At 48.9% G+C, this 24,979-nt stretch overlaps 2 protein-coding genes across 2 annotated transcripts; both read right to left on the bottom strand.

Moving 5' to 3' along the window:
- Positions 1 to 1,661: 1,661 nt before the first annotated feature.
- Positions 1,662 to 13,433, bottom strand: arhgef7b (Rho guanine nucleotide exchange factor (GEF) 7b). Its single transcript, XM_067260086.1, has 22 exons — positions 13,183 to 13,433; positions 12,134 to 12,217; positions 10,643 to 10,727; positions 10,379 to 10,512; positions 10,012 to 10,213; positions 9,652 to 9,740; positions 8,608 to 8,702; positions 8,405 to 8,500; positions 7,662 to 7,784; positions 7,412 to 7,550; positions 7,125 to 7,184; positions 6,558 to 6,704; positions 6,380 to 6,466; positions 6,177 to 6,255; positions 5,941 to 6,086; positions 5,562 to 5,771; positions 5,318 to 5,411; positions 5,053 to 5,145; positions 3,150 to 3,249; positions 2,839 to 2,893; positions 1,796 to 2,710; positions 1,662 to 1,747 (listed from the first exon to the last, which is right to left on the bottom strand). The coding sequence occupies exons 1-21, from the start codon at positions 13,345 to 13,347 to the stop codon at positions 2,588 to 2,590; spliced, it is 2,406 nt and encodes an 801-aa protein (XP_067116187.1). The 5' UTR covers positions 13,348 to 13,433; the 3' UTR covers positions 1,662 to 1,747; positions 1,796 to 2,587.
- Positions 13,434 to 14,078: 645 nt separating this feature from the next.
- Positions 14,079 to 24,777, bottom strand: eif5b (eukaryotic translation initiation factor 5B). The gene is made up of 24 exons (XM_067260576.1): positions 24,672 to 24,777; positions 22,176 to 22,295; positions 22,020 to 22,083; positions 21,151 to 21,886; positions 20,735 to 20,946; positions 20,471 to 20,621; positions 20,163 to 20,261; positions 19,948 to 20,046; positions 19,686 to 19,751; positions 19,189 to 19,499; positions 19,010 to 19,117; positions 18,690 to 18,800; positions 18,464 to 18,531; positions 18,173 to 18,314; positions 17,638 to 17,769; positions 17,293 to 17,475; positions 17,022 to 17,183; positions 16,709 to 16,840; positions 16,381 to 16,512; positions 16,217 to 16,293; positions 15,943 to 16,107; positions 15,690 to 15,828; positions 15,380 to 15,541; positions 14,079 to 15,283 (listed from the first exon to the last, which is right to left on the bottom strand). The coding sequence occupies exons 1-24, from the start codon at positions 24,704 to 24,706 to the stop codon at positions 15,176 to 15,178; spliced, it is 3,714 nt and encodes a 1,237-aa protein (XP_067116677.1). The 5' UTR covers positions 24,707 to 24,777; the 3' UTR covers positions 14,079 to 15,175.
- Between the last annotated feature and the right edge of the window lie 202 nt (positions 24,778 to 24,979).

Genomic DNA, 24,979 nt, shown 5'->3' with positions numbered 1-24,979 from the left:
GGTGTTGCTGAGGTCACCAGTGCTTTCTTTCTTTTTAAGAATGTACCAAACAGTTGATTTGGCCACACCTAATGTTTTTGCTATCTCTCTGATAGGTTTGTTTTGATTTTTCAGCCTAACGATGGCTTGCTTCACTGATGGTGACAGCTCTTTGGACTTCATATTGAGAGTTGACAGCAACAGATTCCAAACACAAATACCATACTTGAAATGAACTCTAGACCTTTTATCTGCTCCTTGTCGATGAAATAACGAACTCCCTTTATGAGGGAATAACATACACCTGGCCATGGAACAGCTGAACAGCCAATTGTCCAATTACTTTTGGTCCCTTAAAAAGGGGGGGACCACATATAAAATGTGTTGCAATTCCTACACCGTTCACCTGATTTGGATGTAAATACCCTGAAATTAAAGCTGAAAGTCTGCACTTAAAGCACATCTTGATTGTTTCATTTCAAATCCATTGTGGTGGTATACAGAGCCAAAATGATGAAAATTGTGTCAATGTCCAAATATTTATGGACCTGACTGTAGATCGATCAGAGATCTGTGTAGTTTCAATAGTAACAAGAGCATTATCAACAACTCAGAAGCAAGTTACTCAAAGCCATGTGTGGAGGTGTTATATTAATGGCCGGCCAGGTAACACTTTTGCTCTATCTCTCTGTCTCTTTCTGTGGCAACCAAGCTAGCACCGGTGGCGGCTCTAAGCTTTGTCCTCATGTAAATTTCTGCTAGGTGTCATTCTCTTTCCAAATGTCATCCCTTGCTTTCGTACCAAACAAAAGACGAGCCTCACTTGTCCGCTCTCTCTCTGTTCCCGTCTCTTTTCGCCTTTTTGTCACTCTGACTGGGCCAAAGCCAGCGATTAGATCTCCCACAATGCCTTGTTTGGTCCCCATGGACTGGAAGCCTTTATGATGCCTTTGATTTGGCCTCATTGTTTGTTATAATGGTGTGTTGGAATAGAGAAGGAGTGTTCTTCAAGGCAGTAGGACCAGCCTGGCCTGAGACTGAATAGGTGTATTGTCACCCTACTGTATCTCTTTAGGTGAGTTTCAACAATACCCCCCCCCCCCCCCCCCCCCCCGGGGCCCAGTCTATATTTATTGTACTCCTCAGTGAGAATAAAGTATCCTTTTCAGGGTGATGTTATCAATTAGAATGAGCTGCAATGTTTGACGACAGAATTTGATCCAAAGGTAGGTAGGGGGGTTCAAGTATGCTTTCCGTCGACAGAGAGATCCAGGGGCCCAGGCTCCATCATGAGTCATGGCCAACACCTTCATCCATCCCTCCATCCCTCCGTTTCTCTCCCTCACAGCCCAAACCTGGATTACCGGTGGGAACAATGGGATCCCAGCAGTGGGCAGAAGGATGTGGACAATGGTGGAATTAGAATGGAGGACTTATAGCGCCCCACAGGCTTATGCCAAGACAAAGGTGGGCACAAGCCGTCAAGAGGGTTCAGAATGTTTCAGTACCCTACCTCGATCCCCCCTCCACATAAAAGCAGCTTTGCTGCGCGGTTGGCTCATCCGCTAGCGGCCTAGACACAGGCCAACACACCATCACCTGCGGTGCCAACACAGACCACATGGATCATCAGCATGGGAACATCAGCATGGAACATCAAATGAACAGGCAGTGAGGAAAGATTCAATCGACTGGTTTTAATCAGAGACACAAACACACAATGAGTGTAGAGCTACCCGATGACCCTCATTGGATGACAGTGACGGTACTATACCGCCCCTAACACACGCCCACACACACACACACGCCCACACACACACACACACGCCCACACACACACACACGCCCACACACACACACTTCTGTCAATTTTCTTAAATACATAAATTAATGAGTTAAACATTATACCATAAAGACAGTCGTTTGCATTACAGTTCATAATTGGTCATGTTGCATTTTAGTCTTTTAGCTTAGGAATCTGCCAGAAATGTCAACCTCTTAAAGAAAACTTCTCCAAGGCACACTTCATGATGTTAATTAGAAATATCAAGGTTCATTTCTCTATAAATAATAAGTAACAAAAACATTTTTAATCTAGGTAAAAAGATTATGGGATAGCTTTGTAAATATGATTCCAATGCATCCACAGTATTTAGACAATTAGACAGGTTTCAAACCTTAAAAAAAAACTTTAAAATCACATCAGCATAATGTTCCAGTACGGTATTGCTCGAGTTTTCCATTGGAAACATTTTGAACGAGGAAAGAGTGTTTCCCAGTCAGGGTTGGCCATAGTTTCCTATAGTACAAAGCTTAGAGGAATGTGGGGGAGAAAAGCTTCAAATGGAGCATCAAATTAGGAAATTATTGCCATTGCTATTCTATTCATTGCTATTGCTAGTCTATTTGTGGACAACCTGCCATGTTTGTTTTGGTTTCCCTGAGACCTTGCTCTACAACTCAGAACAGGAAGCATGGTTTTTCCACCACTTCCTGCCAGTCTCAGTTCACAGTTTTACAGCCTTATAGGATGGCTTTGTGGTCATGTGGTCCCCGTTGAGACGTTCTGATTGGATGTTTCTTCGCCCTATGTGACATCATGAGAGTCTCAGAGGTTGGTCTCGTCCCAGGAAGGGTCGTTCATGCTCTTCAGCACCCTTCTCACAATCTTCTCCAGATCCTTCCTGGCCCTCTGCTCCTCCTCTAGTGTCCTTCGCATTCTCTTGTTGTCCTGGCAACACAAACAAAGATGGCCACATATTGTGTGAACCGTCGGCACCTAACTCAAGAGTGGTGGTCAAGCACTTTTTGCGGAATCATAACTGATCCACAACCCTGATTTGGACCTCAACCACTGACCTGTTTCAGTTCCTGCAGCTCATCTTTGAGGCCGTACACCGTGTCCACCAGGGTCCTACAACACGGTAACAGGCATAGGTGAACAGTGCTGAACTAAACAGCATGCTCTGGTCAACATCAAGATACCAGAGACAACCCCTTTCACAGTACTACAAACGAGTCCCATTATATTAAAACTATAATCAATTGTGGTACTTCAGAAATGAGAGCCTTTATCAGCCCCCACCGCATTGGAGATCGACATGAAACAGTTGAAGCAGTGAGCAGCGGTGCGCCTCGTCAGGAGAATGGAAAGTCAGGTGGTTTCTTACTTCTCCTCCATGACGGTCTGGCCGTTGCTCCTGGTCTCCTCCACGATGATCTTCTCCTCCTCGGGGAAAAGCATGTGCACGCCTGACTCCTTCCTGGATCCTGCCGGTGAAACAGAGAGACGTGGTAGTAAGGAACAAGCTCAGAGGCGGGGCTGACTGTAGATAGATTCGCTCAACTGGAGTGACCTGAGACGTGTCTCGATGTGTCAAACGAGCCTCCTTCTCACATTACATCCCTAGCCTTAGATACACCTCCGTTCCCTGTTGTCCATGAGAGAACCAGTGTGTGTAGGTGTAGGCTTTATGGTGTAAAGAACAGTGTTGGAAAGCAGCCACGGACCCATCTGCTGAGGGAGGATCAGGACAGACAGGTGTGCCAAGGCTCCAAACCTGGCAACTCAAAGCGGCTGTCTTATCGCCCATTCATCTCTAACGATCTTTCAGACATATACAGTAGGCTTCAATATCAGATCCTCAAAGCAGACACAGTCCCCAGACAGCAGCATGTTTACTGAAGGTCACTGAATGGAGCTATGAAACTCGACGCCCAGTTCTTTGAAGTTTATAATGGAGGAAGATAGGAGGAGGACAGAGGGGAGACTGGGCAATTATCTCATCTTTGTCCACGAGGTCTCTATGGACCCAATAAAAAGGTGGGGGGGGAGTTTTTGGTTTCTCCTCTGTCACTGGAGAATGGGTGTGGGGAAGATGAAGAGCCTATCACTGTAAAAAAAAAAAAAAAAAAGCTGCCTGGTTCGTAATGTTTTACAGGAAGCATCTAAACTGTGAAGTGGCCTGGATTGGTCGGTTGAGTGGAACGTAGGGGAGGGGAGGAGTCGAAGGGGGGGAGGGGCTAAATGGGAACAGCAGCAGTGGTTCTTACGGGAGACAGAGGAGGTCCTGTAACTATGTGCGTTCCAAATACTGTCATAGTCTGAGTCCTCCGATAGATCGGAACATGGCTCCGCCCCCAGAGTCGTGTTAACCGGGCCGCCGGGGGCATCCGCGCTGGACCGGTCGGCGTCGATGAGCACATGGTTGTGCATCAGGTCGGTACCCTGCCATGCTTGGGTGTGGGGGGGTGAGTCAAACCATACGGAACGGGTACGGGGGAGTGGGTCAAACCATTTAAAAAAGGGGCGGGGGGAGCGGGTTAACCCATACGGAATGGGTATGAAAGTGGTTAAAAAAAATATCAAAACGGGAATGGTCAAAATGGTCAAACCAGAAGGGAAGGGAAGCATGGGTCAAACCATATCAAATCAGAAGGTGAGGGGAAGCATGGGTCAAACCATATCAAATCAGAAGGTGAGGGGATGTGCATGTCAAGCCACATGAAAACAGAACAGGAGTTCAAACCATTTGGAGGTGGGGGTTAAATTATTTTGAATGGAATAGGTGACATTAACATGATATTTAATAAGAAAATATATATTCCAAAAACAAGGCCATGTCAAACCATGTAGGATGAGAGAGGCAGGTTTGTGGAGGTGTAAAGTGCAAAGCACAACATTTAAAAAACAAGGAGAAAAAAGGATTTGGGAAGGGGGGTGTGTGTGTGGGGGGGGGGGGGAGGGAGGGAGGTAATATTGCAAGGAAAGTCATATACACAGAAAAGAAGAGAAGAGAAAAAAGAAATGGGACGAGAAGAAACAGCAGAAAGACCTTTGTTAGAAGACAGAACAGTGTGACAGCTCATTAAGCACACAATTGAGAGTCGACTAAACCACTAGCTTTATACTGGTCTAGAATAGAAATACCATGACATGCCCCAGAGCTAAGATGGACATACTAACATTAACGGTGGAGATTAGTACAGAAACAGAGAGACCATGCATGAAGTGAGCTGGAAGCAGAATTACAGTTGGTGTCGTCAAAAAGGCTCAGAGTTAAGAGTATATACTTGAGTTGAGTGTCTGGCGTGTTTTAGCACTGGTGCAGTATGCCTCGATGACTTTTAGAATCTGAGCATCCTCCTCCAGTGCAGCTGCCGTACCTGGGAGGGAAGAGAGAGAGGGGGAGCGAAAGAGGAGGGGTGAGGAGAGGGAGGGGAGGAGAGCAACAGAAAGAGGGAGGGATATATATAAAAAAAAAGAGACAAGACAGCTGATAAGCCAACGCAAAGCCTCCTAAAAGCAGGTCAACATTTCCTTGGTGTGTTAGCATACTCTTCCTGACGCTGAAGTCCTCCTCAGACGGCTTCCTCTCTGGTTTCCTCTTAGGAAGCAGCTTCTTCATGCTCTTGGGGCTCTTGCTCAGGTCCTGCATGAGAAGGGTGGGGAGGGGAGGAGTGGTTAGTGTGTGTGGATAAGAGCGATCGAGGTACAGGCAAATGGGAAAATGTGTCCAAACCTTTGACTGGTACTGTACATGTCCTGTATGTGTAGTGTATGTCCACGTCCTACACCGTACCTCCTTGTAGCAGAGGGCAGCGGAGGGCCTGAGTGGGGGCGCGGGCCGCAAACAGCTGAGGCTCCAGGGTTTGGGGGTGCTGGGAGGCTCCAGTGGGGGCCAAGGCAGGGAACCATGGGAGGAAGGGTGGGGCAGGGTGTGGTAGGCCGGAGTCCCACTGGTGCCCCTGCTCTCGGAGAGCCTGGAAGGGGTCAGGGGCTGGGACGGAAGCTGGGGGCGGACACACGGACACGTAATGATAAGATGAGACTCCTAAATGTAGCGTACGTACATCGCTTAAGTATAGTAACCCAGCTGATTCTTCACAACTGACATCTGTGGACATTGAATTGTGTGTGTGTGTGTGGGGGGGGGGGGGGGGGGAGGGTGGTGGGCGTACCGTGTGAAAGGGAACTGACTGGGGTTTAGAGGTGGGCGTGGCCATGGCAAGGTCGTGCTTATTGGTCAAGCACTGGAGATGCTCCACCCACTCCTGCTGGTCCTGCTGGCTGTCACACACTACCTGCATCCGCTCACATTGGCTGCCTATCACACACACACACACACAATAAGCTGCTGTGTGGAGATGTAGGGTATTGGTCGGTTTAATGTGACCAGGAGAGGAAAAGGTTGTACCAGATATCTCAAAGGCATTCTTCAGGATCTCCCCGTCCTCCAGTTTGGAGACCAGCATTCCTGTAATTGGCAGTCTGCCCTAGAAATATTAGGGGGGGGGGGGGGAATAAATAAATACAGAAGAAAAAGAGATAGTTTAGATTAGATGTGTGTGGTCTGAAGTTATGTATGTGAGGCGAGGGGGGTGAGTGTATGTAATATACCTGGTAGATAAAGCCACTCATTCTGGTGCTGGTAGACAGCATAAGGAGAACTTGAGGGAACAGCAGGAAGTAGCGCTCATTTTTCTCCTAAAAGACACACACACACACACTGGCTGTGGATCGCCAAGGACATGTAAAGAACCGGACCCAAGGTCCTAGGGTTCTGTGGTCTTAGTACCTGGCTGGCTTGGCTGTGGACCAAAGTATGGGACATGTAAAGCACCGGGCCCAGGGTGGTGATGTCATTGCCCTCCCAGCGTCTGATGGAGTCAGTGAGGATCTGCAGCTCCAGTTCCTTACGCTTCCGAACCCCCTGACACTGGGCCTGTCACCATGGAGACACACACACTGGTTTTCATGCCACTGATTTACACTGCATTGTATTCAATCCTTTTAATGTGGTATGGCACACAAAGACAAACTGAGATAGCTACACACACACACACACACACAGTCTAAGCCGGGCACAGAGCCACAGAGGAGGGCAGCCAAACGGAGGCTGCAGCCAGACAAGGGCTTTACGCTCAGTCCTGGATAAGAACCACTGCTGATTACACACACACACACAAAATGTCACCTTGACCAATACTACACAGCTCAACATAGAGTGGGACAACAAAAACATGTGATATACAGGCATAGAAAAGGCATACAAAAGAGTTCAATTAAATCCTGAAAAACATATATTGATCTGTCAAAGTGACAGAGAGATAGGGGGGTGGGGGGGGGGGGGTGGGGGACTTACAGAGAGGCTTTTAAAGGCAGTCATACACAACTGGATGTCTGGACGATCAAGGTGGTGATCCTGTAGGTGGAAGCACAGGATTCAGACACACAATCAATATCTCTCGCTCTCTCTCTTGCGCTCTCTCTCTCTTGCGCACTCTCTCTCCCGCGCACTCTCTTTCTCTCGCGCGCTCTCTCTCTCTCGCGCTCTCTCTCTCTTGCACTCTCTCTCTCGCACTCTCTCTCTCTCGCACTCTCTCTCTCTCGCACTCTCTCTCTCTCGCACTCTGTCACACACACACTCACTTCCATGTGCCTCTCCAGTTCTTTGAGCAGGGTGGGGTACTTGTCCAGTCTCATGAAGGCTTTACTGAGACCGGTGGTCAGAGTCAGAATACCTGGACTGTTGGCTCCCTTCCCCTCCATGTAGTCCCCTAGCTCCTTACTGCAGAACACACACACGTTCAACTTTTAAAAGGAAAGCACTCCTTTGGTCCGCAAGACACTTCTCCTCTCTGTCACTCGAGCATTAAAACACACCCACCAGCGCACCTACCTGTGTTCAGTGAGGATGCTGACTGCAGTGGGATGATTGGAGCAGTAGGCCATGTACAGGGCCTTCATCTGGGGCATGAGGTTGAGGAAGAACCCCCCTACTCTCTGCTGGCTCTCTGGAAGCCTGCACACAAGCACGCGCACGTCAACACGCGCAACCTGGATGTGCACAACTCGCATCCTGTTTGCAACACTCAAAAGCCGTACCAGTGTTTGCCCCTAGGTGTCACTGTGGCCTGTTGAAATAGCATAGGGATGTGGGAGTAGCCGTCATGTGGTTTGAAGAACAGTACACCCACATACCGGCTATGAAAGAAGTGCTATAAAAAAGAGCTTAATATAATTCTGGGTTCAGTCTTTAATGGACCCAGCTGGAAAGAAGATCTAACATAAGCATATTCTTTACAGCTGGTCTGGAATCAGCCATCCATTTTCTGATCATATCCTACCCCAGCAGAGTGGAGCCCAGAAAACTGACCACAAACAGGGGAAGTGTTCCATAGGTGGAGGGGGGGGGGTGTTATTGTTCAACAGGAAGGGGCTATTGTCTTGGTTCTTGCCCCTAGTGGCAACCAGGAAGTGCTATTTGAAGCACAGGATAGAGTAGTGGGAGAGACAGCACGAGGGAGAGAGAGAGACAGAGACAGAGACAGAGAGAGAGAGAGAGAGAGAGACAGAGAGACAGAGGGGGAGAGAGAGGGAGAGGGAGAGGGAGAGGGAGAGGGAGGAAAAAAGCAGACTAACTTGGAGCATTCCTCCAGGGACTGGACCAACATCTGCTGAAAGGTGGAGATTTCCTCCAGGTTCCCCTGAATGTAACTGACGTCTGCACTGGTCAGTCTGAAGAGAAGACGAGGAGGAGGAGATATTAGCTGTCATGTTAGATTCACATTATTCTAGAGAACCATTGCATTATTTCTCTCTCCCTCACACACACTCGTACCCACCCCTCCGAGGAGTGCAATGAGCGCAGGTATGAGGACAGCAGGGTCTGTAGCTCGTTAGAGTACTCAGTCTCTGTTTCCAGAATGTTCTGGAGAACCTGTGGGAACATAGAACATTTAATAGTGACACTGAGCCTGATGGACACACGCACACACACACTTTCTTCCTCCTAGAAGAAAAATAAAAAGACAAAGGAGACAGAATGAGGACAGTCCATTGGTTTGTCTGTTCATTACACAACCTAACTCCTGCCATCATTATCCCTCATGAAGAGTAGCCTTCTCGACCGGCCGTCATTTCAGAGGACCATTATAACCACAGTGCAGTGGAGAGAGCCCCTGACGTCCCATTTTCAACAAATCCCTTTGTTTTTCAGCTGTTTTTAAGTGATTACCAGGGTTCAATAGAGGGACGTTCCTTTTGTGTGTCTGTGTGTGTGTCCATCTACAGTGGATGCCCGTCTAATCCAACCCTGTCATGTCTACAGAACATGCTGTTCTGAGGTGGAAGCCTACTGTTTCTATGTTGTGTTTAGTTGTTCCGTTTCCAGGCCTGCAGATAGAAGGGAAAGGGGGCAGGAAGTCCTTTCCTGAACACCACAGGCTCCTCTAAATAATATAGCAGCACAGCCAGCTCTCCCAGGATGCCTTGCAAGCGGCAGCCTCTTTTTTTTAGTTAAACGTGAGACAAGAAGGTTTTCTCACTCATCTTAGATGCCCTTCCATTGTGTGACTGACGCACGCACACAACACGTCGTCACCATGTGTGTATCTGCAGGCACAGACACAACAGCCACTCCAAGTGCCCTGAAGACAAGCTTGGCCCAGGAGCCAGTGAGACGGAATAACCGACCTACATTACAGCATGCATGCCAACACTGACACACTCCTTTTCTCTCTCACACACACACACACACACACACACAAATGATCTCTTTCTACTTCTCCCTCACACACTATCTAGTTATGTCGTATCAGGAATTGTAGGGTTGGTTAAAATCCATTTAATTTGTTGCAACAGGGCCAGGTCATATCTCATATCCTCACCACATTGTAATAGGTCTTGCTGATGGCTGATGTGTCCAAGCCTTTAGGTGGGCTCTTCAGTGTCCCGGACTTGGGCGACACAGGCTTGTCTGTGATGGAGAAAGATGGATACAGTGAGGGAGGGAAAGAGAGGGAGGAAAGCTTAACAGACTGGATGATAGGCACATTTGGTTTTGTTCATTCTTGGACTTTTGGAACCAGAGGTTTTGCAAAGTAATTAGAAGGGTAGTTGTATTTCCTCCAAGCAAGAAGGTCTGCGTTTACATACAGTATGTATCACAAATTCAAATATGCAATCTTCTGCATGGAATTGACAAAAAAGTGAAAACTCTGAAGGTTTAAAAAACGGGTCACACCCACCGCTGCCTTTGACCTCGCGGACATAGTTGCTCGGGAACCAGCCTGTCCTGCCGCTGACCGACCCCTCCCACCAGCCGCCGTCCTCCTGCCGGCTCACGCTGATGATGTCACCCTTGGAGAAGGAGAGCTCATCCTCATTGGTCTGCTGGAAGTTGAAGCGTGCCCTCACCAGGACCTGCTGCCCCCCACTCTCTGACATGTCCTGTAGAAAGAGGGAGTAAGGGAGGTTAGATGAAGAAAACAGAAGCCATCTGTTAACCTTGATATTCCTCTCATGGTCCCTTATTTGTGCTTTAGTTCATGCTGGATGTGGTTCTGTGTGATTCTAGAAGGTTCTGCTCAGGGTATACGGTTCTGCTGGACTCACCAGGCTGCGATACTGGTGCTGAAAGAGCTTGGAGGAGCGTCCGTGAGGAGACTGGGTGTTGAGAGACTCGAATGACTTAATCCTCAGAGAGGAGGAGTGTCGTGCACACACGCTGTCACAGTCCAACCCAATATCTGGAAAGGAGAGACAGGTCTGCAATGAAATACAGGCTTGAATTGTATTGGTAACAGGAAGTGCTCACTGATTCATCGTTTATCAGAAACACACAGAGATACACGCAAAGACAAACACATGTTTCTTTACCTTCTGTAGCTTTGTTCAGGGCCACTAGAGAGTTGAGCACTTTGGTGAAGTTTAGTCCCTGAAGGAGATCATTCACCTCAAAGGGCTTGAAATACAACAAGAGGAGGGGAGGGAGGGGAGGAGCCAGGGTGAGGAAAGGAAATTATTTTTTTAGACTAGCCAAATGGAAAACCTATTATGCTATAGAATGCAACTCACAGGCATGTCTAGATAATCTACACATATAGTGATCTGGTTATCGTCACAGTTAGACACCATGGCATTACAAGTTAAAGGACGGGGGACTGTGCAATGTAAAAATCACAACCAATAGACACACACACCTCCACCACCCTGTCTGGACGGATTAGGCTATCCCCCAGACTGAGCCCCCTCTCTAATCTCTAACAATGTACCCTGAAACACACATGCCACTAAGCAAGCCCAAATTCATTCAAACGGACACATCACATGCATCTTGGTGGCTCAATCTACCCTGACACAAAGTAACTGGGATGAGTGTAACCAGTACATTTCTTGATTTCAGATCAAAATGGGGGGAAGGGGCAAGTAATTAAGGGAGAGGGGGAAGGAAGGAAATACTGAGAGTATCCTTTACAGAGATGTTGTACTGGGCCAGAAGCCAGAAGCTTTACATTTAGTCATTTAGCAGACGCTCTTATCCAGAGCGACTTACAGTAAGTACAGGGACATTCCACCTGAGGCAAGTAGGGTGAAGTGCCTTGCCCAAGGACAAAACGCAATTTTGCACGGCCAGGAATCGAACTGGCAACCTTCAGATTACTAGCCTGCTTCCCTAACCGCTCAGCCACCTGACTCCCTCAGGTGAAACAAGGTGTGTACTAAACAGGCCTTGTTTGAGAGAGGCTAAAATATACCTCCCTTCCAAACCCCACCTAGTTTGCTAAGAATTCTAAAAGAACAGCAAACGCTGAGAGCACCACCAGACAAAAGAGCCCCAACACACCCTGTCTGATATCTTACCAATGTCATGACATGGGGAAATAGCCTTCCAGCAATATTGCCATCCTCATTTCTTCTCTTGCAATACATGCCACACTATGGCATCCCAAACTCTAGTAGGCAATGCATTTCCTTTATGCGTGCATATGTGACGAAACAAAATCAGTTCATAGCCAGTTGTCATTCTCTCCACCCTGCATGGCCATAAGACTTACGCTAACATATCTGTACTGTGGGCACAAGATCTCCGGAATATGACCTTGTTTTAAGTTTGACACTTTCAATATTGGACTAACTTTGTTAGACCTAAAGTCTTCATAACAAGAATTTGGGCAAAAAAACAAAACAAAGCTGTACTTAGTATCGGTGGTAGCCTATAGGATACTCCTTCGCGGATTAATAGACTCAAGTAAATAGTGTACTCTACTTTGTTTGTAAAACAGTTTTCTTACATAAAGCATGTCTATATGTTTACAATGTGAGACGTTTGGTATATTATTGTAAAATCCAGCGGGTTACAATGCTCACCTCTACACGGAAAGAGCCGCAGCCTTTTAGAAACTCCCTGATGTTAACCTGGCACTCGCTGTCATTCCGAGGTTCTTGCAAGACCTGTGGACGAGGAAAGAGTTTTGCGAGGTAAATCCCGTCCGGTACACCTGCACAATCTTCATGGTTTCCATAAACTGAAAATGTTCGGTTACAACTCACAAGGTCATATTATTTCTGATGAGGAACGCAGAGAATAATGTAAGAAAATAAATGCAATTGCAATCTTTGCCCCTGCGAAACCTCCGTTTGGGAAACGGGATTAGACGAGGAGGAAATGACGTTTGGTCCATTCTACCGTTGCAAACATGCAACTCCACCTGTGTTCTGTCTGTTTCCCATGAACAACATACATGTGTTTAGAATCAGTTTTTGTGCAATAGATTTATTGGGATGTAGTGCAAAAAGTAAAAAATTGTCATCATGTTTTTCTAATTGATGCAATGTTATCATTTGATCATTGTATTTTGACGCTGTTCAAAATCGGCACATTGCCATAAGAATAAATGCAGAGCAATAACAGACCATCTGCCCAATATGCCCGAGCAATTCTGTACAGGCCTGATGTACGTGCTGTGAGCGTGTATAGCCTTTCACGCTCTCACACACAAATCAGCCTCTTTAAAACGGGGAATGTCAGTAATTTTGCTTCTCAATGTTGGGTGACTGTACAAGCAGTCCCATCAACAACATTAAAGGTATGGGTTATCACCCCATACCTTATACGGTTAGTAATGAGACACAAATGTGTTAGATTAATTTTCCTGATTATGAAGGCTACATTTTGATAATAAAAAAACATGAGGTAGGCTATTAGCTCTAAGGCGCACAGGAAAGCCTAGCTTGAAGTAGACAATGCAAACATCTGGGCATATTTGGCTGTACAACGTGCTCCAAACAGTCTGTAATTGTCCCTATTGCGCCCTTTAATCATAAGGCCAAGAGTGACGAAATATCTTGTTAGTCTAGTAAGTGAGGCCACAATGGTGTATTTAGTGTTGGCTATGCAGAATAATAACTGTACATACTTTTTCAACGGAACCCGGGCGCAATCTCTCCAGCAGCTTGCACAGGACTACCCCATCTTTAAGCGATGACTGCAAGAAGCCCTCTGGATCCGAGATGGTCTTTTTTGGCGATTCCAAAACCCCCAACGTTATTAGCCAAGTTACTGTCTGTTCCGCCGAATTCATGACTATCACACTCACTGTTTTATCCTTCGATGTTTTCCAGCGCACATGTGGTGAATCGCATAACTCACAATAATAACAGAAGTAGCTATTTCAGATCTATACCAACTATTTAGTCAGTGGTAGTCCAATGTTGATTTTCCAGAGCCCTGTGCAAGTGGTTCCTTCGTTTTCGCGTAACTGGTCTGGAATAATGTCAAGTAGCCTACCCTATCCTGCTCCCTTATCCAGGAATAGTCTGCTGCCGTGGGCCAATAGATGACATCACTTTACTGTCCATGTCAACTATGACTGTGTATGTGAATGCCCCCGCTCTGACAGTTCAACATTTTACCATATTATTCTGCATCCTTGAATTAATGGCTTGCTGGCGTGTCAACACACATTTTGTACTTTTAGATATCTGGCACCTGCATCTATGTTTATCTTTAACACGTTTCATATTTACCACGTGTTATACAGTTGCAGTGCGAACTATATCAATCTTAAAACAGCGAAGGCTGTTCAATTACATGGAAAACTAGCCTATTAAGTCTACAAATTTCAAAGGTTGTCTTTAAAATAATGTGGAAAGAATTGGTTTTAACAAACACAAGTGATTAATTTAGGATCCTTCAAACCCTGCATTATACCGCCCCCTGCTGAATTGCTCGATATGACAAAGCATAAACGTGGAAAATCCAAAGACCCACAAAATAATAATCAAAATCATATAAACTATCATTCAAAAATAAATCAGATTGTGTTTTTTCCATTTCTATAAATATGCAATTTCTTTATTGGGGTTGATTGTTGTATTTCTCTTGTACATTTCAAACTCAAGTCAGGAGGGATGCTTGGGGTCACCTAGTTCATTCACGGTGAGGAGAACACAATGTCCGTAGGCCCCTGTAGAACCAACTAACAGGGTGGGGCCGATCGTGCCGATATGAGTGAAACTTTTAAAATGACCATAAAAAGAACTGCATTCAAGAAAAGGTAAAACACTGACAATGCAATATTATTCGGACGTTAGAAAACTTCTGTAAAGCAGGTCATCCTTCCTCTTAGCCCGATTCCTCCGCACCTGTGGCCGATTCGTCTGCACCTTCTCAGAGCTCAACTTCGGCAATCTAGATTCTTCGTTGGTGCAAAGCCTTCCACTGACTATACTGACATTCTAACTAACTCTCAACAGAAAGGTTATGGTCTCTTGGAACGTATGGTGCCAAAAGGGCTGCCATATAAAAAAAACAAATCTAAATCTTAAACAGAGTTTGCCAAACTCTGGTACAGTAGCTAGCTGTGGCCCCTTCTCCCATTTCCATCTCTCTCTCAAGTTCCGATCCTTTCTTGGAAGGGGGGGGGGGGGGGGGGGTTGCGTGTTTGTGCAAATGGGAGGGGCGAAGTCTCAAGCAGAAGCCAGAAGGTGTAGAGCGAGAGAGAAGAATAATGCAAAAAAAAAATATACAATAAAGAGATGATTTGGAAGAACAGGCACGTTGGAATAGTGTGTGTCAATGCTGTCTAGACAGTCACTGTTAACAACAGTGGAAATTGTTCAGTTTCTCACAGAAAAACACACCTTCTTATTTGTCACCACTAAACACTACACTCCCCTCTCCCTCCTGGCAGACAGGGGAGGGGTGAGGGAGAGGCGAGGGTAGGTGCAACCCCGCATATCTCTCCCCTTAAACCGAGTGTATGGATTCAGTGGGATCTATGCCTTTTCTTGATCAGATGTCACATGATCCCGTGTGTGTGGATGAGTGTGTGTGTGTGTGTGTTTATATTGATGTTTACACCACGTGGCTGGCTTAAAAGATGGAAAGGGGGGTGTTTTTGGTTCTCCTCAGATGATCTCGAAGGTCTTCTTCAGCTCCATGATGAGCTGCCAGTCCGTCTTGGTCATCTCGTCTCTGAACCAGTTCTTCAGCGCATCGATGGACGCTCGCGTGATCTGGGGAGGACAACCCACCATTTCAAAGGGGTCAGAGGTGCCAAAAGACATGCCTAGCTGGGACTCTGCCCCTCAGCCAGCGCCGGGAGGGCGTACCTTGCTGACGATGAAGTCGGTGGCCTCGAAGTGGCGTCCGTACATCTTGGGAGACTCTCCAGGGATGGGCTCGATCTTCACACAGATCTCTTGGCCTTTCTTGGCAGAATCCACCGTCTTGTGGTTCATCTCAATGCTGGTGATGATGCCAATGTCCACAAACTGAAAGGGAGATGCATAGGATGAGTGGCTCGATGAGTGACGCCTCGCCCTCTAGAATACATTGGGACATACTGAAAATCTTTCCGGGGACTAGTGTGGGTATGAGGACACAGCTATTGATAGACTCTCCTCCTCCTCTCCCACTTACGCCTTTGGAGGGTACACAGAGAGGGGTGCCCTGTCGGAGGACGCCCGCCTCCACAGTGACTCCAATGACGATGGGGTCCCTGGAGTTGAAGATGAACTGGGGCAGGATGCGGAGCTTACAGGGGAACACAGCTATGTGTCTGGAGGGAGGAAGATGGAACACACCGTTACCACATGCAGAGCTCAGCCACCCGACAATCTAAAGGCTGACGCATGCCTTCACGTGAGTATCTAGACACAGACACACGACATACTTGAACTCGTCCTGCTTCTGCTTCTTGTAGTCCTCCCGGTACTTGGTGAAGGCATCGAACAAGTGGTAGATGATCTCGGCGCTGAAGATGCGCACGCCCAGGCCGTCGGCCATCTCCTGGGAGTCCCTCTCCACCTTGACGTCGAAGGCCAGGATGGTGGCGTACCTGAGGGACAGGTCAGGGGCGCACGGTCACAGACACAGCAGCATGGCGCCGTACAAGAACACACAGATGTCATGCAGTCCCAGGAGAGAAAGGAGGGAGAGTATCCTACTGTGGGTCGTGTTCTAGCATAGCGGAGGCTTTCATCACATCTTTCTTATGGACGGGGCCGATGTTGATGCCAGCGTACTGCGGGGGCCGAGGATCGGAAAGTAGCGTTAATAAACAGGTTCTGAAACAGGTCGGAAAAAACGGTGTGTGTGTGTGTCCACTCACAGGCACTTTGGAGGTGCGTAGGAACTCCAGCAGGGCCTCCAGGGAGCCCAGCGTGGAGGCCTGGACGTACACCCCCTTCTCCTCCAGCTTTATGGAGTTGAGCGTCTGTTTCAGCTCGCGCACCAACTCGTCCTGTACACATAGCGGACACGGGGCGTATCAATACTGTGTGCGTGTGTGTGTGTACATTCAGGCTCATCCTGCACAGAAACCGGGATTTTTTTGTCATTTTGAACAAGAGGAAATTAGAAAGCAAGCGACCCAGCTAGCAGGAGAGAACGAGGCAGAGAGCAAGGGGGGGGGGGGTTCAGGGTGAGTGTGCTCTTACCCTGAGCACGGGCACCTCGTCGTCCTTGTGAGCCACCAGCAGGGGGAGCCCTGCAAGGGTCTTCTCCAGGTCCTTGCCAAGAATCTTCACCCCCTGCGCGGTGTTCACCTCCTTGTGCTTCTCATACTGATTCTACATACACAAAATAAAAACATTAAGGGAACCGAACCGGGATAAGCCAGGATAGGGAGCAGCACCTTGGCTGAATGAAAACACTGGCGTCATTCATCTGTCCAGACAGGATGCAGATCTGTTCCCAACAAGCACTCTTGTCAAGTGAGGACAGGCAGACGAAGAAAGCGCTCATACGGACCTTGACCCTGAGCTCTTTGAGGGGCGGGGGCAGCAGCAGACCCCTGATCTGGGTGACGATGGGCCCCTCCACCCCTGGGACGATGATTGTGTCCCCTTCTCTCAGGTGCCCGTTGATAAGAATCACGTCGATGGTGGTCCCCATCCCTGGCAGGGCTTTGACCTGGACACAGGCACAGGGTTAGGGGTGCCATGTCCCCAGACTAATTGGATGGATGCAGGCACAAACACGTGGCTGTGATGAAGAGGGGTGTGTGGAGGGATGAGCTCACCTCCATGACCTGGGCGCGGAGCTCGTCGCAGTGTGCCAGCCGGCGGGCCAGCATGGTCTGGGTCAGCTCCACCAGCAGGCCAATCAGGTTGCCCATGCCGTCCCCGGACACGGCTGAGGTGGGTACCAGAGAGACGAAGGTTCGTGGGTCCTTGTTCTCGTGGAAGAGAGCAGCGTTGAGACCCTGGTGGAAACACACACACAGACAGAGAAACACACAGACAGACACAGAGTTGATTTTTTTTTTTTACAAATAATAGAATATATAGTAAGACTGTGAGTGGGAATGTGGTTGGAGACTCTGATAGGTGGAGACTGCAGCATGGTGACTGGCCGAATGACTGACCTGCTGCGCAAACTCTACAATGACGGCCTTGGCCCTCTCGTCAAACTCATCCTTGGTGTTCTTCTTCTGCTTCTTCAGAGCGGTCACCACGTCTGTGTCCGGGCTCTTCTTCCAGTCATATAGACGGTCGATCTGGAGGGAGAGAGACAGAGAGAGAGAGAGGGGGGAACAGAACAAGGATGAACGCATTCCCGCTATTTGTCCATCCAACCATCCCCCATCTATCTCCCCGACCAATTTTCCATCCACTCATCTATTTCTCCATCCATCTCTATTCTTCCCTCCCTCCTTCCCTCCTTCAGTGTGTGTGTGTGTGGGAGTCAGGTGGCTGAGCGGTTAAGGAATCGGGCTAGTAATCTGTAGGTTGCCAGTTCGATTCCCGGCCGTGTCAAATGACGTGTCCTTGGGCAAGGCACTTCACCCTACTTGCCTCGGGGGGAATGTACCTGTACTTACTGTAAGTCGCTCTGGATAAGAACGTCTGCTAAATGACTAAATGTAATGTGTGTGTGTGTGTGTGTGTGAGAGACCTCACCTTGTTGAGTGCAACGATGAAGGGACATTTCTTCTCCTTGAGCAGGTTGATGGACTCTAAGGTCTGGGGCTCCAGGCCATGCATGATGTCCACCACCAGGATGGCGATGTCGCACAGAGAGCTGCCCCGGTTCCTCAGGTTACTGGAGGTCACGCACACACACACACACACACACACACTTTTAGATACAGCACCCAGGCATGGGCTGTGATTGATAGGCAAATGCAAATTCCCACACTCACAAAAGCACACACACCAAACACACACACTACAAAAACAATCTGCACACACCTGAAAGACTCGTGGCCGGGTGTGTCAATGATAAGCATTCCCGGTATTTTGATGGTGTCTTTGTCCAGCTGGGGAGGAAAAACAGTCGACTCATTACCACAGTGCTGTCACAACAGAAATACTCACAAAGGGTTGCCGTTTCATAGAAGGACCACAGAAGAACTATAAAAAAAACATTCCCAGCTGATAACAGCTGTATTTTATAAGGGGGGGGGGGTGTACTCACGTTCTTCACCATCTTGGTCTGCTCTATGATGGTTTCCAGGGGGACGTTGGTGGCCCCTATCTGCTGGGTGATGCCCCCCGCCTCCCCATCCTGGACGTTCGTGTGGCGCAGCTGGGGACAGATACAACTTTTTAGAACACATGGATGTGGCAGTCCAGCCTCAGGTCAAAAGTGCTTCATTCATTTTTTGGGGGGTTTATCTTTGGATGACAGCATCCGCTAAATTGCTAAAATGTCAACATAACATTGAAATCAGCAGAAATGTGATCGTGCACACCTGTGTAAAAACACACATGCATCCATGGCAGCGTCGCACGCACCTTGTCTAGGATCTTGGTCTTCCCCGTGTCGACGTGACCCAGCACACACACCACGGGCGAGCGCAGCTTGTCCAGGTTAATGTTCCTCATGTTCTCCTGCCGCCGTTTCTGTGGGCAGACCATAGCGTCAAACCAGTGGCTGACCAGGTATCTGTCTGTCAGTGTGTGTGTGTGTGTACCTCTATCCGCCTCTTGGCCTTGTCATACAGCCTCTCATCTTTGGTGCGGCCGTCGTCCGAGTCGCTCCCGCTGCTCGAGTCGGAGCTCTCCCTGCCCCCCTTCCTCTTGGCCGCCGGGGGCTGTGCCACGGCTGGCTCGCCCTCCTTCTTCTTCTCCTCTTCCTCCTCGCTCTCCTCCTCGTCGTCGTCCTCCTCTTCCTCGTCGTCCTCATCGTCCTCCTCCTCGCTCCCGTTCCCCCCCGCCCCCGGCTGGGGGGGAGGTTTGGGCGGTGCCGGGGTCTCCTTCACCTCTATGTGCACCTTCTTCAGCTCTTTGGGACAGACGGATGGAGGGAGAGAGAGAGAAGGAGGAAGTGAGAGATAGTTTTTTTGCAAAAGTTGCCACAACAACTAAGAACGGCCAGGAACACCCCTTTAACATATCAAAGATTGTAAAGACATGCAGTGTAGACCATGTAAGGGTCTACACTGTCCATCTCTACCATCTCTAATGGTACCTTTCTCTTCGTCGCTGGCTATGGCCTCCCAATCATCAACAGCAGCTTCAGGCTTTGGTTCTTTCACTGACGGGGAAGAGAGAGAGAGGGAAGTAGGGACCACAGGTGTAGAGTGAGGAGAAGAAAAAGGTTTGCAGCAAAGATCTCCGTGGACTGGGAGCTTATTGGAAACACAACATGGTAAAGGAGAGCTGCTGATCAGCTGCTGATCAGCTGCGATCCCTGCGAGTATGGCACGACTCAGTCAACCTTGCTCGCTTACCTGCTTCTGCTTTGGGTGTCGTCGCCACTGTTGCCGGCTCGGTCTCCATGGCAATGGGTGCGGCTGTCTCGGGCGTGGGTGATGTTACCTCTGAGGTTTCTGGGGGGTGGGGGGGGGGGGGGGGTGGGTGGGAGAAGGAATAGGCGATGAGGCAGACACACAGAAGGTGTGTGTGTATGTTGTTGGTTTTCATGTTGAACGGCCTGGGCGGTTACCTTCGGGGGTCTGGGCAGTGGGCTTCTTTTTCCTCTTGTCTCCGTACACGGGCTTCTTCTTCCTCTCTGCCGCCGACTCTTTGGACGGAACCTCCACACCTGCAGGGCACAACAGGTGATTAGGCTGAGGTAGGGTGAAGGGCACAGCTACCCCGGAGACAAGAGGACAGAGTATTCTGCACGGAGGTCTGCCATTACCGGACTATTCAAAGCCAGGCCCAACGGAGCGTTTCCTATTCCTCTATATACCCAAGTCTTCCTGTTTCAGACCATGTAGCTGGGGTCAGCAGGTCGTCGTCCAAACTCACCCTGTGCCTGCAGCAGTTTGAGCGTGGCCTCGGCCCTGGCCCTGGCGTCCTTCTGGGCCTTGGTGAGGAGCTTGCCCTCCTTCTTCAGCCTCTCCTTCCTCTCCTTCTCCTTCAGTTTCTTCTTCTCCTTCCTCTCCTGCTCCAGGCGTTCCTATTAGGGAGCAGGGGGAGCACGGAGGTGAGAGGTCGGAAACACTTCTGGATTCTATTTCGGACCGACTTTCAGCGTCTCTCAACTGTGTGTGTGTGTGCGGTAGGACCCACCTGCTCCAGTCTCTGCGCCTCCTGCTCCTCCAAGCGTCGGAGGGTCTCCTCCTCCTCCTTCTTGGCCCGCTCCTCCTCCTCCTTCATGCGGGCCAGGGCCTCCTGCATGGCCTTCACCGTGGCCTTGCTGGGGCCCTTCTTCTTCTCCTCCTTCTCCTTCTCGCCCTTCTTCTTCTTCTTGTCTTTCTTTTTCTTGTCTCCCTCGGCCTCCTCTGAAGAGACACAGACGTCAAATGTGACTTGCTGACGCGAATGTCACACATTCAATATTGAGTTGATATTGACAAAATGCTAATAATACGTTTATATAATAATACTCTAATACGTTTCACTTAAGCGGTGAATCAAACAGAGTATTTATAAAAGACAGAAAGAGCCATGGCAGAGCAGGGAGGAGATAGAGAGGGGGAGCTCACCTTCTCCTTGGAGGTCCGCCCCCTCCTCCTGGTCCTCGGGCGGGGCGGCCTCGGCTGCTGCCGGGGCCGGTTCGGTCTTCGCCACCGCCTCCTTCTGCGGGGGGCCTTCCGTCCCGTCCTCCTTGGTCTCCTCCTTCTCTTTCTCCTTCAGCTTCTTCAGTTTGGCCCTCTCCTCCTCCTTCTTCTTCCTGTCCCGCTCCTTCTTCTCGGCTTTCTTCTGGGCGGCCGTCTTCATCTTGGAGGGTCCTTCCTCCTCCTCCTCCTCGTCCTCACTGTCAGCCTTAGCCTTTCCCTTTTTCTTCTTCTGGGCTTTCTTGGAGGACTGGGATGTGTCGTCGTCGTCGGAATCCTCTTCTCCTTCTCCGCCTCCGCCTCCACCACCACCACCACCACCACCTCCCCCTTTCCTCGCACCACCATCCTTGTCGTCGTCTTCCTCCTCGTCCGAGGCCGCCTTGCGGCCCCCCTTCTTGCCGGCCTTGGGCTTGTTGCGTGTCCTAGAGCCCTCGTCCTCAGAGTCAGAGCCAGCAGGAGCGGCAGGCACTGGCGCAGGCTTTCTGTCTCTCTGCCCGCCGCCGTTTTTCTCCGGGTCGCCCGGACCCGATACCTCTTGGTCGTCGTCGTCGTCCTCATCCTCGAGGCTGGCGTGCTTCCCCTTCCGGGTCTTCTTCTTCTCTGCTTTGGTGGGCACCGCCGGCTCCGCGGCCGCTGCTTCTTCTTCTGTGGTGTCGGCTTTCTGCGGAGCCAAAGAGACACAACGTAAGCCTAACTCTCTGACAATACATACATGTCCTGTACTAAGCCCTACACTGAGGGAACGGCTTAGTGAAGATATAGGTCTACTCCATGTGGTGAGTGGGCAGGTTTACCTTTGCTTTTGCCCCTCCGGTTTCTATCGAAAGTTCCTCCAACTCTTTCAAGATGTCGTCCTCACTGCGGAGAAAAACAAGATGCGTGTCATCGCTGAGTAGCTTAAACCAGGCCCCTTCAAGACTGAGCAGATGGAGGAGGTCCGGTGAGCTTACTCAAAGTCATCTTTTTTTCCTGCTCTCTTCTTCTTCTTTCCTTTGGCATGTTCTTTGGCTGCTCCGGCGCCCTCGATCTCGGCGGCTAAGGCGTCAATGTCGATGCCGTCATCTTTGGCACTGGAACACCGGGGACATTGAACACACATGCTTAAAACGTCCATATTACTGAATGTATGCGAGTGTAACATTTCTATTATCTTTGAGAGGCCTTGAACGGCAAACTAGAAAGAAGATACAACTGGCACAATATCACACAAACAAGCCCAACCACCCCCTCCCTACCCGCCTTAAGACAAGGCAGTGTGAAACAGACAGTCATTCATGCAGCCTGCAACAGACAGTCATTCATGCAGCCAGTCACAGAGCAAGCGGACGCTTTTGCAAGCGTTTGAATCTACCACATCAACCCAGACACCTGAGGCCAGACACAGACTGTGAAGCACACAGCTGCTTCTGGAAGAGAGCCGGCCTGCCTGACCCTGACTCACAGGTGCCACTCCACCCCCAACCATCTCCCGCCTGGCACACCCAGCACTAACAGCTCCCTCCTGAATACCTCCACATAGGCCTACGGGAACAAACCAAAACCACGAGACGTTTACCTGAGGCTGCACATGAAGCTATGAGTCTTGAGGAAAGAGCCTGTGTTCATTGCCTCAGCCTTTTATAGGGAGTGGGTGAGGCTCTTCCTTGCATGCCTGTTGCATCAGCAGCAGTGGGAAGCACCTCTGTGTTAGAAACAAGGGGCCACACACACACGCACGCACGCACGCACGCACGCACGCACGCACGCACGCACGCGCGCACGCACGCGCGCACACACACACACACAGAGAGAGAGCTGTGCTCAGCACAAAGCCTACTAGATGACCAAGCTAGGTGAGACCTCCAGTGCCTGTGGGATTAAAGACCGGATACATCCGTCTGAATAATAAAGACGGTTATGCTGGAGGTAGAAACGTATTCAAGCTAATAGCTTAGGGGTATGTGCAACAGCCAGGGGGTTGTGTTAAACCAAATAGAACAGTACTAAAAAAAAGCCCATGAGATAACCTACATGTTGGATGTCCCAGAGATCCCTCTCAACTGGCACCCATTGCAAAAAAAGGTGAGCCTACATTTTCAGGAGAAACTGTAGTCTTAAGTTGCTGTGCACCATGTCCCTCTTAACATGGTAGGCTGATGGCAAGCGAGAGAGAGATTGACTTAGCTAGCCGCCAGCAGTGCACTACCACCAACAAATGCCCTGGTAGCAACCCCAGGGTGTGAGTCCACTTATCATGTGTTGAAGCTTACAGACAGACAGACAGACAGACACCTGCAGGTGCCATCTCCCAGGGTGGGTCCACATCTGATATGTCAGGGTGCATCTCAATAGTGTGACATGACTTCCTCTTCTCATTTGCTTCCAACATCTCTAGTCTCAGCACTGAGATTTAATTAGTCAAAAGGAGAACCGTGCCAGTGGAAATGCATTGTTGTGCACTGTTCATGTTTTTTTCTGTTTGCAAGGCATTAAGAGGTTTCAAGCATTCATTACTTCAACTGAGGGAGAGACAAATAAGTTGTTCCAGAGAATCATGGGCCTGCTATCAAGCAAACTCGCTACCTAATATATATGAAGAGGTCACCTCTTTATTTTCATGAAACAACTAAACATAATTCTGTCCCTATTGTGACAATAATGTTCTTATGTTCATGGGTAAATTGCCACAGTGACAAATACTCTAATATGTAGTCAGTATTGGTGATCGGAATCAGAATTAAAATGTAATATCTAGTAACAAAAGTTTGTGACCATGCTGACTCTCTTTTAGACAAAGCCTGGTCATTTCTCCATGGTGGCTGTTAGGTGACTAGACAATGCTCACCGGCCCTCTCTGTGACAGCACAATGAAAAAGATGATGTTGCAGGCCAAGCGCGCAGCCAAGCTACTGCGACTGCTCCTGTCCTGACTCGTGCAGTCAGTCTTTCGCACATTTGGCTATTTAGCTAGCTAACATCTATGTACAAGCGAGTTGTTCCGTTGATAAAGTCATTGACAATCACGTATGGCAACAATAATACCATGGTAGCTAGCTAGATGACTGATGTTCATTCCCATGTCCCCTAGGTTATCTGGAGAATACGTTACACGCTAGCCCATGTTAGCAAGCCGGGACTTAGCTTGCTGTAGGTTTAGTAGCTGTCTAAGTGACAAGCTATGAAAACAAGCTTGCGAGAGTAAATCAGCGCCGCACTTGCAGGTCACTTCTGTGTGGGTATTGTGGCAATGTTTTCAGTCGAAATGCTTACTAGCCAATGGCTTACAATTGTCAAGACTTGTCACGTTACCATTGAAAAGAAGGCCTAGCCAAAGCAATCTGCCGCCACATGAAACCATAACGTCTGCTAGCAAGTTATCTCTAGTCATGCCTCTACACTTGTCACTTGTCACACACAATCTCTATTCACACCTTATATGAAATGGAGACTAATTACTTAATCTTTACCTGTCTTCCCCTGACTTTTTCTGTTTCTTCCCCATTATCCCGTTTATTTATCCACAATGTGCAGCCTCGTTGCTCGCCGATATTACTCGGTTCAAGCACATATGGTTGGTCTCAGGGAAATTGCGCAAGCGCTCTATCTAAGAATGTTCATGCCCATCATCCTGCGCACCAAGTTGCTGCACCAAAAAGGAAAGGCTATGTTCCTTTTTCCAACTGTACCGCCCCCTACCGTGCAGGTGTGCAGGTGCGTGTAGTGGTAGTTCGCATTCTGCTACCAGGTGTATGGAAGCAAATCAGTGACATCATGT

The sequence above is a fragment of the Osmerus mordax genome, chromosome 22 (assembly GCF_038355195.1).
Source record: "Osmerus mordax isolate fOsmMor3 chromosome 22, fOsmMor3.pri, whole genome shotgun sequence".
NCBI lineage: Eukaryota > Metazoa > Chordata > Actinopteri > Osmeriformes > Osmeridae > Osmerus > Osmerus mordax.
The sequence above is the reverse complement of the archived record's forward strand: the minus strand, read 5'-3'. Positions and strand labels throughout refer to the sequence as shown.